The sequence below is a fragment of the Colletotrichum tamarilloi genome (assembly GCF_030869305.1).
Source record: "Colletotrichum tamarilloi strain Tom-12 chromosome Unknown Scaffold_5.1, whole genome shotgun sequence".
NCBI classification, from domain to species: Eukaryota; Fungi; Ascomycota; class Sordariomycetes; order Glomerellales; family Glomerellaceae; genus Colletotrichum; species Colletotrichum tamarilloi.
In genome coordinates, this window is record NW_026849388.1 from 1,279,727 (window position 1) to 1,297,381 (window position 17,655).

General features: G+C 47.7%; 3 protein-coding genes across 3 annotated transcripts; 2 read left to right on the forward strand and 1 right to left on the reverse strand.

The window, feature by feature from the left end:
* Nucleotides 1-882: 882 nt before the first annotated feature.
* On the forward strand, nt 883-9,585 carry CTAM01_02536 (GTPase-activator protein for Ras-like GTPase; the record flags this gene model as incomplete). The annotated part of the gene is made up of 13 exons (XM_060518574.1): nt 883-936; nt 1,073-2,578; nt 2,663-3,012; nt 3,079-3,193; nt 3,255-4,790; nt 4,852-5,011; nt 5,073-5,701; nt 5,782-6,153; nt 6,209-6,295; nt 6,421-6,593; nt 6,668-7,347; nt 7,417-9,256; nt 9,315-9,585. The coding sequence occupies 13 exons, from the start codon at nt 883-885 to the stop codon at nt 9,583-9,585; spliced, it is 7,773 nt and encodes a 2,590-aa protein (XP_060387207.1).
* A 543-nt stretch (nt 9,586-10,128) lies between these two features.
* CTAM01_02537 (oxoglutarate dehydrogenase) lies at nt 10,129-13,414 on the forward strand (the record flags this gene model as incomplete). The annotated part of the gene is made up of 2 exons (XM_060518575.1): nt 10,129-12,817; nt 12,873-13,414. Coding segments are annotated over 2 exons (3,231 nt in total), but the record flags the coding sequence as incomplete, so codon positions are not given.
* A 452-nt stretch (nt 13,415-13,866) lies between these two features.
* On the reverse strand, nt 13,867-14,472 carry CTAM01_02538 (uncharacterized protein; the record flags this gene model as incomplete). The annotated part of the gene is made up of 1 exon (XM_060518576.1): nt 13,867-14,472. The coding sequence occupies one exon, from the start codon at nt 14,470-14,472 to the stop codon at nt 13,867-13,869; it is 606 nt and encodes a 201-aa protein (XP_060387209.1).
* Between the last annotated feature and the right edge of the window lie 3,183 nt (nt 14,473-17,655).

Below are 17,655 nucleotides of genomic sequence, written 5' to 3' on the forward strand. Positions count from 1 at the left end.
ACAGGTCGTAAGTAAGTAATATGATTTTTTGTTGGCCGGTATTCTATCTTGTCACCCACTTGTCCACGTCCTCTTGCCCATTCGTCCTGAGGTGGGTGTCCCTGGAAGCCAATCTCAATGGAAGTCCAGGTATTAGTACCGGTATCCGTACGGCCACATGGCGTAATGGAAGGTCAGGCCGCTGTCAGGTACGAGTTCAATACGCAGTGCTAAGACAAGGTACCTACCTATCTGTACCTTACCTCCAAAGGCGACTAAACCCATCTTAGGTAAGGTAGCAGCCGTCATTGGGCCAGACGACGCTATCAGTGCTGCTAAGTACAGTGCTACCCCTCCACCATCTCCCTCCTGACATGGACGACTGTAAAACGCATGCAGGTGCATCTTTCGCCTTTTTTCCCACCTCAACATACATTAGTACTTCGCCTACCTACCTACCTACCTACCTACCTACCTACCACAAGGATCGAGTAGAAGAAGGCGCACAGTTTGTCACCACAGCAAACCGAAACAGATGCTGGTTCAACGCATCAAGCCGCTCTCTGCCACCTAGCCAACTCCTTCAATCCCTTCAGGTCCTTTACCTTACCTTACACCTCAGGTCAGCGCATCGTTCGCTCTCCTGCACGGCTACCTCACTTCACGTATTACGACTGCGACGACGACCCAATTGGCCCTCCCGACCCAGCCATACCTCGGCTTTGCGCTCGTAGTCCCTCCCCGTTGACCTCCACTGTATACAATATCTACGACGACCTCATAGCCACAAAAGCCCCGTCGCAATACTCGGCCAAGTCACTACACTACTTGAGCTTGAGGAAGGCGCAGAAAACTAAGGACGTGCGCGTACGGTCATGAGCTTTATCGTTTTGGAGCGCAGACATGAACGGCGATGCTGGTCTCGTCGGCTGTCTGGTCGATAGGCTTGCCACCAGAGTAAGTCGCTCCTTTCTTTCCTCCTAGACCTTGGTCATGAGATGCGACGCGCCCCCTCATCCTCTTCCCGACTCGCTTGCGTATCCTGCCTCCTGCCTCTTGGGGACTTCACTGACCATATCTGCGCCCCTCTCAGCTACCTCACCGGACGGGAACTCATGGACTGGAGCTCCAACAGGACGACGTTGTCCTCATCACGAGATCAACGCTAGTCAAAATCAGCACCTCAGCCGTCGCCTTTGTTCTCGATTCCCTCGTTGCACTTCTCGAAGACATAATACGAAACTACAAAGGCCTTCCTCCGCCCGCCCATCCTCCCCACGTTCTCCTTTCCGAAGTCTACGTCCTTGCCCTCGCTGCCGACTGCTGCACCGCCCATTGGAACCAAGTCAAGGCACAAGGCATCCGCCAACCTTCTGCCGAAGCAGACACTCGTCGTGTTACCTCAGCAAACCTCGCAAATGTTCCCGAGCCGTTGGACGAAGCTCTTGTCAATCGCGTCTTTGACTTAGTCAAGTGGCTTGTTGAGCCCATTCCCGAGGGCTATGCCTTACCCTCGTCTACCATTCTAGACGATACCTCGAGACACGCCGACTCCATAGCCCGCTCCTCGGGCGGGCTTGCCTCGCCGCTCCCCGGTGATACTAACGCTCCCGAGGACGACGGAACCCTGCCCACCACCCAATTAGCCGTTTTGGAACCTTGCATTAGGATCATCGTGGAATACGTCACGGCCTCTACATGGTCTTGCTCTTTTGACTATTTCAGGAACGTCGTATATACCGTTCGCACTGCAGCTGTAGTGCAGGCTGCTCCTGGTCAGTCGGCCGCTACCCCCGACGACGACAAGGCTTCCCTGGCGGTGCTTAAGATCCTGTCCTTCTTCTGGGTCGACGCCCAAAAGCTAGGTTTAATAATCCAGGAGATATGCTCCAGCTTCCTACATTTCCGCAAATCCTTCCAAAATACTGTTGCCGTCGTCGCCCCCTTGTTAGTTACCAGGTGGCTCGATCGATATCCACATGAATTCGTGCAGCAGCACACTTTACACAGGCGTCTCGACGGCGGCGCCGATACTCTGTTTGACATGACGCAGACGGTCGTTGACAATGGCCGCAAGAAAGGAGTTCTATACCCTTTGCAGACCACGTTATTATTCCTACTACCCGATGTTTTCGAGGTGGCTAGCAATCTCCGAGAGGCTAAGAGTAGCAGTATGGCCAAGAAGGTCGGCTTTCTAGACAACTTGAGAAAGGCTCTGAGGAACAAGAACGAACAGGCCGCTTACTCGTTGGTGTCCCTCTTGAGAGCATCTCGCCACTTCGTTGCCGAAGACGATGCCGCATTGGTGAGCTACGCCATGGATGTACAAGACGAGGTCCGCGAGGCTGTCTTTCGGCGCGGCAACGAGTCCTCCTTATTTGATCAAGACTTGATGACAGCTGCGTTTGTCAGCCTCGCTGAACTGAGTCTAGAAAGCTGTGTCGATTCACTAAGAGAGTCATATCTTGGCCTCTCTTCCCCGCAGGCTTTCAAGACTGCCGTCGTCCAAGGTTGCCGTTACTTTGCCCGTCAAAACGACTCGCATGTTTATGAGCAGCTTTTTGCTGTCGCGGGTCCCTTCATGCGGACGCAGCTCAAGGTAAGTCTGATGAACATCAACCCCCTTTGTATTCGCACCCTATCGCATTGCCTCTGTAGGCCAGTTTGGTGACCTAGATAGCAGGCTGTTGCGGACTTGCCAGCAGAAGCTACCGCCGTAGCTCTGGCACTACCACGTCGCGACTCGAACTTACACTCGTTCACAAATATGGCATGCGATGTTCTTAAGTTTCTGGATGCTTCACCACGCTCTCTCTTCGACGGCGACAGCCAAAGCGATACGGTTACCGGCGCTGCTGACGAGGATGTGTTTTTGTCCTTTCTCTCATGCGTCGTGTCCGCCAACCCGACCATCAGGAGACTCGCCACAGGTGTTGCGAAGCGTCTCTTTTCCGACAGCTCCATCATCGACACACTCCGTGCCCGTGGCAGACTGAGTTCTGTTGCACTGAGAAGGGAATTTTGGAGACGCAGGTATGAAGACCGGTGACTTTCCGAGTCCTTTCAAATATGAAGATGGACTAATGTAAGCTCGAGCAGCTCTCTGGTATTACTCAACATGTGCAACGATGTCACATCTGATGGCAACGGTTCAGAGGTGAAGGCTATTCATGAATATCTTGAAGCCCGGAAGTTCTTGCTGGCGTCGCTGCGGGTAAGTTGAACAGACTTAGTTACAAGCGCTCGTCAAACTAACAAACCCTGCTCTGTCCCAGGAGCTCTCCGATATGCCCGAAGGCGTACCCGAAATAGAGGCAGCATCCTCCAGACTTGAAACGACGCTCCTAGTCTCCTTATGTTCAGCTGATGTCGAAACCTGTCAGACGGTGACCTCGTGCATAGGCCTCTTTTTCGAAGAGAACAACCTTGTGGACATGACCTCTGACACAGCCAAAGTATTTGCCTCACTGCTACGCAACGGCGAGGTGTACGGTGAGATCGCATCTCGAGCGTTCCGATTCACAGGGCTCGTGGCTTTTCAAAAGAGGGTTCGCGGCTTGCTCCGCCGGTTGCAATATCCTACAAGCGGCATCCTTTCGGCCTGGGAGTATGGCTTCGAGCGATGGCTTCTTCTTTCGAGAGAGGTCTCAATGGCACCTGTTGATGCTGTCGATGAAAGAGCGCTGACCGAATGGCGAAACTACTCGGGTTTTCTCGCATCTCTCGGTGGGATATGCACGGCGAACCAGACAATCATCCTTGAGGAGCCAACACTGAACGGCCTGAGATGGATTGATAAGCTCTCCTCTGAGAACCATGAAGAACCCTTATTGAGCAGGTATCTGAAGTTGAGCATCCAGCTTCTTGGATGTGCAAGCATCAGGATCAGAGAAGCAACCAGGGAGGTTTTATCAAGCGAGGTGTCATCCACACTTTACCAAGCTCTCTTCAAATCTCTCGAGTCTGAGCTTGAGGTCTTGTTCACCGGTGCACTAGCGCCGAGTGACAAGGCACAGGACGTCGAAATTATATTTGCCGAGCAAGCCATTTCTCTTCTGAAAGCGCTCGTGGAACGGCTCGAGAGCCCTTCAGACCTTGGTGCCGCTTCAGCCATACATCTTGGTGCTCTCGCACTCAATTTCGCGAAGTTCCTCGATGGCATCGCTGATAGCACCAATACCCTCCGAGTCAAGATCAAGGTCTGTCAGCTGTGCGAGGCAGTAACGAAGAGGAAAGAACACTTAAACCTCAGAGATGACGTGCGGATCCGAAATCAGCTCCTGGAGTATATCTTTGGCTGGATTGCTCGGCCTCGGTCTCCGCGTCTTGACCCAGGTACCAACTCAAGTGGCCGTTTGGACGAAGTCGTGAGAGTGCAGAAGGACCTGGACAAGGCTTGCTTGAAGTCACTGGCCGAACTCACTTTCCGTCTCCCCTTGCAACCTGGCGAGGGCCAGACCGACGCTGGTACGAGCGAGCTCAAGTCACAGATGTTTCATACCTATTTCAACAGATTCCTTTCGCTACTCAACCACGAGTCTCTTGAAGGCGGGAGGAACGATTTGCTGGCAGGAATTTCCAGTCGCGATGAGGGTGGATCTTCGTCAGAATTTGCTATCACCATTCTCTCAAATCTCTTGAGTGCTAATATTGACGTCGGCCTGAAGCACTCTCTTAACATTGGATACCATGACAATGTCGAGATCAGGACAGCCTTCGTCAAAGTCCTGTACAACATCCTCATTCAGGGAACGGAATTCAGCAACCTAACAGACGCTGCCGTCAGTGAGAAGTATGACGAATTACTCGAGGTGAGCAAAGCTGCGTGGAGCCATGCTGAATCAGTAGTGCATTATCTAACACAGTTCACAGCTCCTCACCAAAGACATGACATTGGTAGCAGCGATGAGCGCTGTGTGCCCAAGCAGCGAGGTTGACGAACTGACTGTCTCTCTGCTGACAATCTTCGAACATCGTGGTCTCAGCTTTGAACTGCTAGAAGTTCTCATCAAGCAAGAGATCGAAGAAACAGGTGGGTCCGACAGCCATCACTCTTTTTCCTGGAGGAACCCTTTCGATTAACGATCGTCCAGACAACGAATCAGAGATATTACGGCGGACATGCGTCGCAACCAAAATGCTTTCCGTCTACGCTAAGTGGAAGGGACAACCGTACCTCAAGGCGACACTGCAAAAGGTCGTCGAAAGGTTGATGTTGACTTCCAAAGACCTAGATCTCGAGTTGGACCCCGCTCGCGTGAGTTCTACAGATGAACTCCAGAAGAACGCCCTCCAGCTGCGTATTGTAGCGAAGGTTTTCATCGACGACATTTGTGCATCGTCCTCGACCATGCCAGCCTCGTTTCGCAGGATCTGCAATATCGTGCGTCTACCAATTTCCAAATCCCTTATACTGTCTACTAATGAGAGCCAGATCTCTGCTGCCGTACTCCCACGGTTCCAGGAGGCCAAGTACACGGCTGTTGGGGCATTCGTTTTCCTTCGATTCTTCTGTCCAGCCATTGTTGCGCCTGAAGTCGAAGGCTTAGTTACCACGACGCCGTCAAAGGAGATGCGACGAGGGCTCCTACTCATCGCGAAGGTCATTCAGAACTTGGCAAACAATGTTCTGTTTGGGGCCAAGGAGCCCTACATGTTTCCCTTGAATGACTTCCTTACTCAGAACATCTACAAGGTGACAACCTTCTTACGCGAGATTTCTGTGAGTAGTCCCATCAGCCCGCACGACGCAGTTCCGTTCATCCGCAAAATTCTCAAAAATTAATTTTGACTGTGTGCTAGGTGCCTCCAGAGAACCTCGAAACTCCTCCTACCATCGAATCCTTCGACTTCGGATCTTGCGTTGCGCTACATCGGTTTCTATATGACCATTGGGATCATATGCGCCAAAGACTTGTCACCCAAGAACGGAAGGACTTCGTGCGGTCGCCCGCTGAGGTGTCCCGGGGTCGGTCGCCTGTTCTCGAGCCTTTGCGCAATCTCATCACGAATTTAGGCCCCCCGCCCTTGGCTGTGACTTGGAACAGACCACAAATTTCGACAAACACTCCGCCTTCGTACTCAAGATTTCAAAATTTTATGCTTCGAAACGCATTCCGGAGTACTGAATCCTTTATCACTGCTAGAGCCGTCTATGACGGAGGTGAAAGCAAGGTACTGTTTTACCCTCGAACAGCTTCTCCCGAATGTTGCTAAGTGCATCTTGTAGGACTCTCTTTCCATAATTTGCATCATCCTACGACACATTGATGCAGAGAGCATAGACTACGATACACTCTTGTACTGCTACCTAAAGGTAAGCGTCAAACTCATATCTGATATATCCCTCCTTCACTTCGATGAATCGGCCACTCCATTTGGCCACGGAGGAGTGCTTCGTTTTCTTCATCGTCTGTTCTAATCAATCCTGTCCTTGTCTAGATCGCAAGTCGTCTGTGGCATAAGCCCTTCGGCCTGCTCATTGACGCCACTTGCTACAATGGACAAAACGAACCCCAAGATGAGCTCTTTAAGAAACTCGAACAGCTCACACCCGTGGAATTATCACGGAATCTTGTCAGAGTCTATGTCTACAACATGAATAGCGCCTTCAGGTAAGGATCAACGAGGCAGGAATTGCAATGGGTATCCCAAGTTTCTACGTCGGATTTACGTAGCTAACGTACAGAAGGAAATGCTTTCGGAGACTTCTACGGGTGTCTGCCAAGAGCGATAGCAGTGTCTTCAATCCGAAAAATGTCGACTACCACTTGATTGGTAGCCTTCAAGATTTGCAGGCTCATTTTCATCTCAGCCAACTTCATCTACCGAAAGAGACAATCAGCGTTGTCACAGATACCCGATACGTGTTTCAACCCATCACCCGACTGTCCAAGACAAAGGGTAAGATTGAGGTTGTCATCAAGGTTGGCAGCCAATTTGTCCAGGTCACAACCACCAAGAAACAGGAGGTCTTCCCAGGCTATCGGCTGAGCACGACTGTGAACGATATTTTCAGGTTAGGCGAAGTGGAAGAAGCTCCTACGTCAATACAGACTGAAGATGATTCGGCCTTTGGTCTGCGTGCAGATAATGGCAAGATTGTCATGTACTTCACCAGCCCTAAGAAGGCCGACGTGCTCCAGACAATACGCGGCGCAAAAGCCAAGTACGGCAAGGATACAAGAGCGCACAAGGCCTACGAACGATTGATCCGTCCACAGGATGTTCCGGGCACCTTGCTGAATCTAGCCTTAACGAACCTGTCAAGCTCCGATCACGTTCTCAGACTATCGTCCTACAATCTTCTTGGTGCTCTTTGTAAGGCCTTCAAGTTCGGCGCGGCTTCAAACTTGATGTGCACCAAAGGTATGTTGCGAAGTCAAGTGAATTGTAGAAGGTGAAGTTCCGCCAGAATTTAGCTGCTGACCACTACAGATGTTTCCGTACCCATGGACCCGTCTCATTTCATCATCAAGATTAGCAGGCAGTTGGCAACGTCCGAACCTCAACTGACCTTTGATTTTTTGACCGAGTTCTTCGTCGGATGGGAAACCTTTACTGACGAGCAGAAGCCGCTCAGCCTGGCATATATGGCCCCATGGCTGCCCGGCTTACGCACTGGAGTTTTGGCAAACGAATCCGATGCCGAGAAGGGAAAGGAAAAGATTGCAGCATTGTTTCGCAAACTCATAGATGTGGCTATGTCAGATCACGGGCTTACGTATACGCTTGAGCAAGCTGTCTGGCCCGGCATCTACCAGGACGAAACAATACTCGACATTTTCCTTGAGGAGCTCATGAGAGCAGCTCTAAGCTTTGGGTTCTCTGAGGAGCCCATGGAAGCTCTGTCATCGATCGTCTCCGGTATGGGAAGCATCACCCTGCGTGGTAAGGTGATTTCCCGGCTACGCAAGGCGTTGAATCGGTCTTCCCTCAGACCTACGAAATACTTGCCTGACAATACAGTGTGGGCCGAGATCTGCGTTCTACTTCATTTCTGTTTGTCATTGTCGTTCGATAATGGCGTGCAGTCTCAGCTATATCTACCAGAAATCTTTCACATCGTCACAATCTTGGCCAACACAGGCGCTCCGGAGGTTCGCTTGCTAGTGCATAGGCTTCTTGTCAACACTGTGCACGCAGCTTGCACTTCTTTCAACCTAGACGAAACTCGGTTTAACAAACTCAGAGGTAGTTTAGACTTCCTCAGTGAGCCCAGGAGCGAGATATTCTCAACACCTCCCCCATTCCTACGCGATGGAGCCTCCATGTCGACTACACAGGATGCCGGGCCTTCACTGGCCGCCACTGAGAACCTAGCGGCAGTCTTGTTTGAGGTCTGCTCGGTAGCAGCGCCATCTATCGACATCTCCAATGCCTGGAGGTCACGCTGGATGAGTCTGGTGGCCAGCACCGCATTCCAAAACAACCCAGCTATTCAACCCCGCGCTTTTGCCGTCATGGGCTGCTTGGCACGAGAGGAGGTGGATGACGACTTGCTTTATCAAGTGCTTGTCGCTCTACGAAATAGCGTCGGTCGCTTAGGAGACGACACGAACAGCGACATGCTTATTTCCATTGTGACCTCTCTGTCCAAGATGATGGCAAAGCTCCCGTCGGCATCTCGTTATGGTCTGCAGCTCTTCTGGCTGGCCATCTCCCTTCTAAGACTTGTACCTCCGGCCTTGTTCAATTGCACGGCGCAATTCCTGGAGGCCGTCATGACTAACATCAGCACTGTGGGTGATCTGAGAGGGGACAAGATGGGCCCTCTCCTTTTACAGGGCCGTGTCCAGCTCGAGGAAGCTGCTCTGCCTCTAGATGACGCATACGGCATCCATTTCACGCCTGAGAATTTCCATTTCGCAGTCTGCGCTTGTCTCGCTCGTGGTCTTGCGGACACTACCACGAAGACGAATGCCATGCGAGTACTCTCGGCCTTCCTAGACATGGCTGGCAATCCTGTCGGTGACGCTGGGAGCCCGCCTGACGACTTATCTCGGTCGCCTTACATGGCTCTTATCCTCGCACGAACGGTCGAGAGCGATGAGCTCAGGGACAATCTATGGCTTGCGGGTATTGATCCTTCCCTTTTACGAGATGTCACTGGCCAGCAGAGATACGATGATCTCGGCGGCATGAAGGATAAAGATCTCCTCCTGAACACGGCCATCGAGTTGATTGACTTTCAGTACTTGGAGGATGCACTGCAGAACCGGACATTGCAGTGGCTGACGGAACTAGCAGCAGCTAGGCCGTCTGTGATTATGCACCTGTAAGCTACTAACTCTCCTGTCCCACCTAAGCGGACCCTTGGACTGACTGAACCACAGCTGTGGGCCTATTGTTTCTATCCTGGACGATGTGCTTCTGCATTGCCAGAATTCGTCGACTTTGGAGTCTGCGCAAGACTTGCTACATGCACTCACGTCAAATCCAAAGTTCAGCACAGCGCTAGAGTCCACAGCCGTTTTGAATGAGATTCTTGAGGATATGGGTTTCAGCGGGTTGTGGCGTTCATGTTCGTTCAACTTCAGCCAGGACCAGGATAGGAAATGTTTCCTTCTGACCGAGAAGCTGATCGAAGTAAGTCACTACGAATGACGCCGTACTAGGGATCAACGTGCTGACAGTCCTAGCTTATCATAGTTTAGTAAGTAGACATGACTCTTGGAGGCAAAGCAACGTAGTTCCATGGAGAGACGTTTCTGAAGTCTTGATGCGCATGAAGAATAAAGATGAAGGGTAAAAGAAAGCTGTAATTAAAATAATGCTTCTATACGGATACCTACTTGTCTCTCTTGTGCACGGGTTGCCGACCAATGAGACCTTTCGTTCATCGATCACTAGCCACTTTCAGCCACAGGAGGCGCGCCACCTCCCAGCTCACCCAAGGTATTTTCCTAAGGGCCCAGAGGGCCGAATAGCATCATGATTCTGTATGCATAACGGAAAATATTGATTTATCCAGGTCTCTATCTCTTACCGGGCTGAAATGGCGAATTATATGCAAGTGTAGGTCAGCTGTGTAAGGTAGGTCAGCCGTATGGAGCATCCGTACCTACCCATGTGGGTCGATAGCTTTTCTCCACCAGTCCAAGACAGATTTGCCGCAGGCCCGTATGAACCCGACCACCTACTCCCGAGGACCGACAAAGTTCCGTCCTTGCTTGCCTCCTTTCATCTTTTCCATGCTCATCCAGCTCACGGCGACGAACTCCCTCCACCACCGCCCTATCCGCCACCATGTTGCGAAGCTCTGTGTGTAGAGCCGGCACTCGGGTGCTTCACACCTCAAAACCTACAAGCTCATCATCATGCTTCTCTACCATCGCGTCGCGGACCTCGACGAGGAAGCTCGCTGCTGCCCGTCGCCCCCTGGCCTTAACCAGCCAACGTCACTACGCGAGCGCGACCGACAATGCACCAAACCCTAACGATAACTTCCTGTCCGGCAACACTGCCAACTACATTGACGAGATGTACATGCAGTGGAAGCAAGATCCCAAGAGCGTCCACGTCTCATGGCAAGTCTACTTCAAGAACATGGAGAACGGCGACATGCCCATTGCCCAGGCTTTCACTCCTCCGCCTTCTCTGGTTCCTGGTGCCATTGGCGGCGTTCCAGCACTCGGCGCTGGTCTTGGTCAGGGCTCTGAGATTACAAACCATCTCAAGGTCCAGCTTTTGGTGCGCGCCTACCAAGCTCGAGGCCACCACAAGGCCAACATCGATCCCCTTGGGATTCGAAACGAGTCTCAGGGCTTCGGTAACATCAAGCCTAAGGAACTGACTCTTGAGCACTATCAATTTTCTGAGAAGGATCTTGACGCCGAGTACGAGCTTGGTCCTGGTATCTTGCCGCGCTTCAAGAAGGATGGTCGCGAGAAGATGACCCTCCGCGAGATCATTGATGCTTGCGAGAAGATTTACTGCGGTGCCTACGGCATTGAGTTCATCCACATTCCTGACAGAGAGAAGTGCGACTGGCTGCGTGAACGAATCGAGGTCCCCCGACCTTTCAAGTACTCTATCGACGAAAAGCGCCGCATTCTCGATCGTCTCATCTGGAGTTCCAGCTTCGAATCCTTCCTTGCCACGAAATACCCGAACGATAAGCGTTTCGGCCTCGAAGGCTGCGAGACTCTCGTCCCCGGTATGAAGGCGTTGATCGATCGCAGCGTCGACTACGGCGTCAAGGACATCGTCATCGGCATGCCTCACCGCGGTCGCCTAAATGTTCTAAGCAACGTCGTAAGAAAGCCCAACGAGTCAATCTTCAGCGAGTTCGCCGGAACTGCCGGCGCCGAGGACGAAGGCTCCGGTGACGTCAAGTACCATCTTGGTATGAACTTTGAGCGCCCTACACCCTCCGGCAAGCGCGTCCAGCTCTCCCTTGTCGCCAACCCTTCTCACTTGGAGGCTGAAGACCCTGTTGTGCTCGGCAAGACCCGCGCTATCCAACACTACAACAATGATGAGAAGACGCATCGCACAGCGATGGGCGTTCTGCTCCACGGTGATGCTGCCTTCGCCGCGCAAGGTGTTGTCTACGAATGTCTTGGATTCCACTCTCTTCCTGCCTTCTCTACCGGCGGTACAATTCACCTTGTCGTCAACAACCAGATTGGCTTCACTACCGATCCCCGATTTGCCCGCTCCACAGCTTACTGCACCGACATCGCCAAGGCCATCGACGCACCCGTCTTCCACGTCAACGCCGATGACGTTGAGGCTGTCAACTTTGTGTGTCAGATGGCTGCCGACTGGCGTGCTGAATTCCAGCAAGATGTCATTGTCGACCTTGTTTGCTACCGAAAGCACGGTCACAACGAGACCGACCAGCCCTCTTTCACCCAGCCTCTCATGTACAAGCGCATCCAGGACCATGAGTCCCAGATTGCCATTTACGTCAACAAGCTTCTCGAGGACGGCAGCTTCACCAAAGAAGATATCGAGGAGCACAAGCAGTGGGTCTGGGGTATGCTGGAGGAGAGTTTCTCCAAGTCCAAGGACTACCAACCCACCTCCAAGGAATGGACCACCTCCGCGTGGAACGGTTTCAAGTCTCCCAAGGAGCTTGCAACTGAGGTCCTTCCTCACAACGAAACAAGCGTGGACAGCAAGACTTTGAACCACCTTGGCGAGGTCATTGGCAGCACCCCCGAGGGCTTCCAGCCTCATCGCAACCTCAAGCGTATTCTGTCTAACAGGACCAAGTCTGTGGTCGAGGGCAAGAACATCGACTTCCCCACTGCGGAAGCCCTTGCCTTTGGCTCCCTCGTCACTGAGGGCCACCACGTTCGTGTTTCTGGTCAAGATGTTGAGCGTGGAACTTTCTCTCAGCGCCATGCTGTCTTCCACGACCAGGAGACCGAAGACACTCACACTCCTCTTCAGCACGTCAGCAAGGACCAGGGCAAGTTTGTCATCTCCAATTCTTCCTTGAGCGAGTTTGGCGCTCTCGGTTTCGAGTACGGCTACTCTCTGTCTTCTCCCAATGCTCTCGTCATGTGGGAGGCTCAGTTCGGTGATTTCGCCAACAACGCGCAGTGCATCATTGATCAATTCATCGCTTCGGGTGAGGCCAAGTGGATGCAAAGAACTGGTCTTGTCGTATCTCTGCCCCACGGATACGACGGTCAGGGTCCAGAGCATTCTTCTGGTCGTCTCGAGAGATGGCTACAGCTGAGCAACGAGGACCCTCGCGTTTTCCCCTCCCCTGAGAAGTTGGACCGCCAACACCAAGACTGCAACATGCAGGTCGCGTACATGACTAGCCCTTCCAACCTGTTCCACATCCTTCGCAGACAGATGCATCGCCAATTCCGCAAGCGTAAGTTTACTCTGATCATCCCATACTTGTAGTTCTTGTGGCTCACTTTCATTAGCTCTCATTATTTTCTTCTCCAAGGCTCTGCTTCGCCACCCATTGGCCCGTTCCAACATTGAGGAGTTCTCGGGCGACTCCCACTTCCGCTGGATCATCCCCGACCCGGAGCATGAGACTGGCGTCATCAAGCCTAAGGAGGAGATTGAGCGCGTGATTCTCTGCTCTGGCCAGGTTTGGGCTACTCTATCCAAGTACCGCGCCGATAACAAGATCGACAACGTCGCGTTCACCCGCATCGAGCAGCTGAACCCCTTCCCCTGGCAACAACTGAAGGAGAACCTCGACCAGTACCCCAACGCCAAGACCATCGTCTACTGCCAAGAGGAGCCCCTGAACGCTGGTGCTTGGAGTTTCGTCCAGCCTCGCCTGGAGACCTTGCTCAATAACACTCAGCATCACGATCGCAAGCACGTCATGTACGCTGGCCGTGGCCCCAGTGCATCTGTCGCCGCTGGTAACAAGGGTCTGCACAACAAGGAGGAGCAAGAGTTCCTGGAGATGGCTTTCTCCGTCAAGCAGGACAAGCTGAAGGGCGAGTAAACAACGAGTAGCATCAAAGAGGCATGACACAGCGCGTGAATGGGAAGAGGCTTGGGACAGGTATGGGCAGGATCAGAATAGTGGGAGCGACGTCTTCCTTGTACAATTGTAAAATATACAGCTTTCTTATAGATTCCGAACCACAGGTCGGCCCTGTGAGGTGTCCTTGAGTGTCTGTAGAGAGCATGTAGGTTGTTGCAGGCAGTCTACAGCTGTGAAAAGCTCGGGCCTATGCGTCTACTGGCGTACTGGGCTGGACGCCGAGAGTACGAATGTTCGGGGTTTGCGAACCCCACTAGAATGACTGCGTGGCTTATTGTGTCGTAATATCGAGCCATTGATCCCTAGGGATTAAGTAAGTGAATAATGTCATTGTAGTAGCTATGGAGCTCAAGAATAAATAACCTACCAATAAGGCTATCGAGTCTAATAGAGTTATGCGGTTACTGGAATCATGACATCTCTTGGCCATTTGCTACTGGAGTGCCCGACGTTGAACTTCGTGGAATAGTTGGAAGTGTCAAGACAGTTGGATGCTGTGTAATCTTAACGAGAGAGTTGAGTAATTTGATTTCGACCTTTAACTTAACGCTGTATACGAGTGCTCTGTATGCTGGCTGAGCCGTAGGTAAAGAGGCGAAAGTTGACGCAAGTAACGTCAGGTCGAGGAATATAACAAACCCATTGACCACTAGAAGAGGTGTGGCCAGGTCCTTTACTGGGTTTCCGTGGGCGGATGTTTTGAGCCTAAAAAAGCTGATGGCTGCGTGGATATATAAGCCCGAAATAATTGACTCTTCGATACAAAACATCGTCATTTCGACTTTCCTCCAAACGAAGAGAACTTTGAACCATGTGATAAGGTTGAGGGGTTTCGCAGTAGTACCAAATTGAAACACCATGGTTGGGGTGTGTGTAACAGTCCCGAAAATAATGATCATAAGAAGGACAGATCGGAGAACAAGGGGTTCTTGCCTTACTAGATGAAGACGAGAATACAACACCATAGATTGACCAGAAACCATGAGGATTGTCCCTAGAACAAGAAGAAATATCATGTAATAATCTGGCGACTGCAGGGTGTAGGCTAGCAGGACGAACCCGACAGAATAAAAATGATTCCGTTTGTGGCAATGACGAAGCTCCAAAAATACAGCCCAGACCTACGCACAAAGGTACTCCAGATCAATAAATCTAGTTCGACGACATTGTACATTGCAATACTGTGAAAGACAGTGGCCAAGATGAATTCAAAGGCTGGGGTTGAGCATCCATCCCGTACATGTTCTGGGATGAGAGCCGACATGCTGATGGAGATTTTGACAAATGATGATCTTAGATGAGAGAAGAGGGATTGCTGGCCGGGACAGCACAGCCATCAACCTTTAAGTCTCGGAGTCTTGGCTTCGTGAATATCTGCCCCATCGACTGCTAGATGGCGTCAATATAAATATATATGTATACACGTACTTCCTTCAAGGGTAACAACGAATCACATATCTGTCCGATCCTATTTTCCTTACATCCGCCTATGAATAGTTTTGATAGCAGGGGGGAGTCAGGGAAAAACCGGAGACGAAGATAATGACGCCTTCAAAAGTTGGTAGCATAGTGATACAATGCTGTCTGAGCAGAGACCGCCAAGTATATTTGGACTTCGACTTGAGAGTACCTCGCAAGACGCCTTCCATGTCTCACAAATAACCATCACAAACATCAAGAGACTTTTGCTCACCGACCTTTTACGTGTCTTATTCCGAAGCCTTATCCATAACACTGTTGTGCCTAACAATGAAACCTTGCTCAACAGAGGCGGTCAGTAGGATCCCAGCCGTAAGTGTAACCTAGCGAGATCTCGATGTATAGCATTGTGGCCTCCTTGCTTGGCGAGCCACAAAAGTGGTGGCAGGCCACCGAATGTCACTACTACGATCTCACAGGTGCAGACATCTTGACGGTCTACCGCAAGGTAGTTATGCATCTTTGTACCCTGCAGCATAGTGCAGCCACCTCACCGGGAATTATGGTCTAATCTCGGGTTATTACCTGGGTAGATGCAAATGCTGACGGAACTATGGTTTGACTGACATACCAGGTGTCTTAGTAGAAGCCCTGTTGTAGGAAGCACGCACCTTACAAATACCTACACTAGTCGAGCGCCTAATAGTTAGACTAAAACAGTGAAATATATAGAGTCAACTAGTTAATTAAAAATAACTATAAAAAACACGGGTTATGTATACTAGTTTATTTACTTTTTATAAGAAAGTTATAATATTTTATAAGTTTTTAATTATATAAATAAATTTATATTTAAATATAATATAATTAATAAGGGAGCTATTTAAATAAACGAGCTATATACTTAACTATTTATTTTTATATTTTATCTTTACTAACTACTCGGGCGGTTCTTAATATTAATTATATAGTATTAATAAATAATATTAATAAATATTCTTACTATTTTAGTAAACTATTTTTTAAAAATTTTCTTTAATTTTCCCTTTTATAAAGTTTATAACTATAAATTATTAATAATAATATTAAGAACTTAATACTACTACTTTATAAGCTTATTACGTATTTAGCTAAGTTAGTTATTTTTTTAAATAATAGTAGCTTATAATAGTATAGTATTAAAAATATACTCGTTATTAGTATTAAAAATAATATTAACTTTATATAATAGTTTTTTTTTCTAACTTTATAAGTATAAAAGATCGACCTTAATAGGATTACGTTTTTTAAAGAAAATTATATAATACGGTATACTTTTTAATTATATGATACGTATAATATACCCTAAGTACGTACTTAATAAACCTCTATATCGCTATTAAAATTTAGAACTTCTATAGTTAAGGGCTACCTCTAACCTTTATAACTAACCTCTATTATTAACCTTTTTAGCTAGCGCCGCCGCAGGGTAGCTTACTTATTCTAAATTATATAGTAGTTTTCGTATCGAAATTATTATATTATATTAAATATATACTTAGGGTATATTACGCGTATTATATAGTTAAAAAGTATACCGTATTATATAATTTTTCTTAAAAGCGTAATCTTATTAAAGTCGATTTTTTGCGCTTATAAAGCCGGAAAAAAAACCACTATATAATATATAAATATATTAAATTATTAAAAAAATATCTAAAATATATAATATTAAATAGTTTTAATTAAATTACTTTTCTTAGTATTACTTTTTAGTTATAAATATAATATAGTTGCGGTTAAGTAGCCCACTCGCTTATTTAGCTTACTTACTTATTATATATATTATATAATTTAGGATAAGTAAGCTACCCTTTTTCATAATAGCGCCGGCTAGAAAGATTAATAATAGAGGTTAGCCGTAATAATTAGTTATAATAATCGGTTATAATAGTTAGAAATAGCCTTTTTTAACTATAGAAGTTCTGAATTTTAATAATAACATAGAGGTTTTTAAAAAAAGGGCTAAATAAGCTAATATTTACTACTCTTTAGGGCTTATAAAGATTTTTTTTATCCTTATTGCTTTTAATATTAATTAAAGCTCTATTTAAACTAAATAAATTTACTAAATAAATCTATTAAATAAATTTATTTATTTTTAATATATAGTTAGTAATTAATAAGCTAAAGATACTTATTAATAAGTCTACCCCTCTCGGGCTAAGTACCCTCTTTAACTAGCTTAATATTATAACTATTATAATTAATATAAATATATTTAAGAAATAATAAAGTACTTTTTAATAATATAGAATTTAGCTAAGTAATATTATAAATATTATAAATAACTAAGTTAATATAAATATTAAGATTTAATATATTAATACTAGCTTAGTTATAATAATTATAATAAATAAATTAAAAGTATATAAAGTTAAAATAATAAGCTAGTACTTTAAATAGCTCTTATAAAACCCCCTAAGTAATCATAATACTTATATAAAAAAAAGATTATATTAAACTTAGTTATTTATATAAGTTAGTATTAAGAAGTCTTATATATATTAAAATAAATAAAACTCGCCCTATAAATAGGTAATAAAAAGTTAGGAGTTATTAATAAAAAAGAGATAATAATCGAGTTAGTTAATTATTTTAATTAGTAATTAAGTATAGAGCGTAATATACCTAGTTTTCCTTAATACGTAATATATAGTACGGCCTTAGGCCGTTAATGATCTGTGGTTATGAACTTTATAAGAGGGAAAGTTAAAAAGTTAGAAAATCTAAAAAAAAAT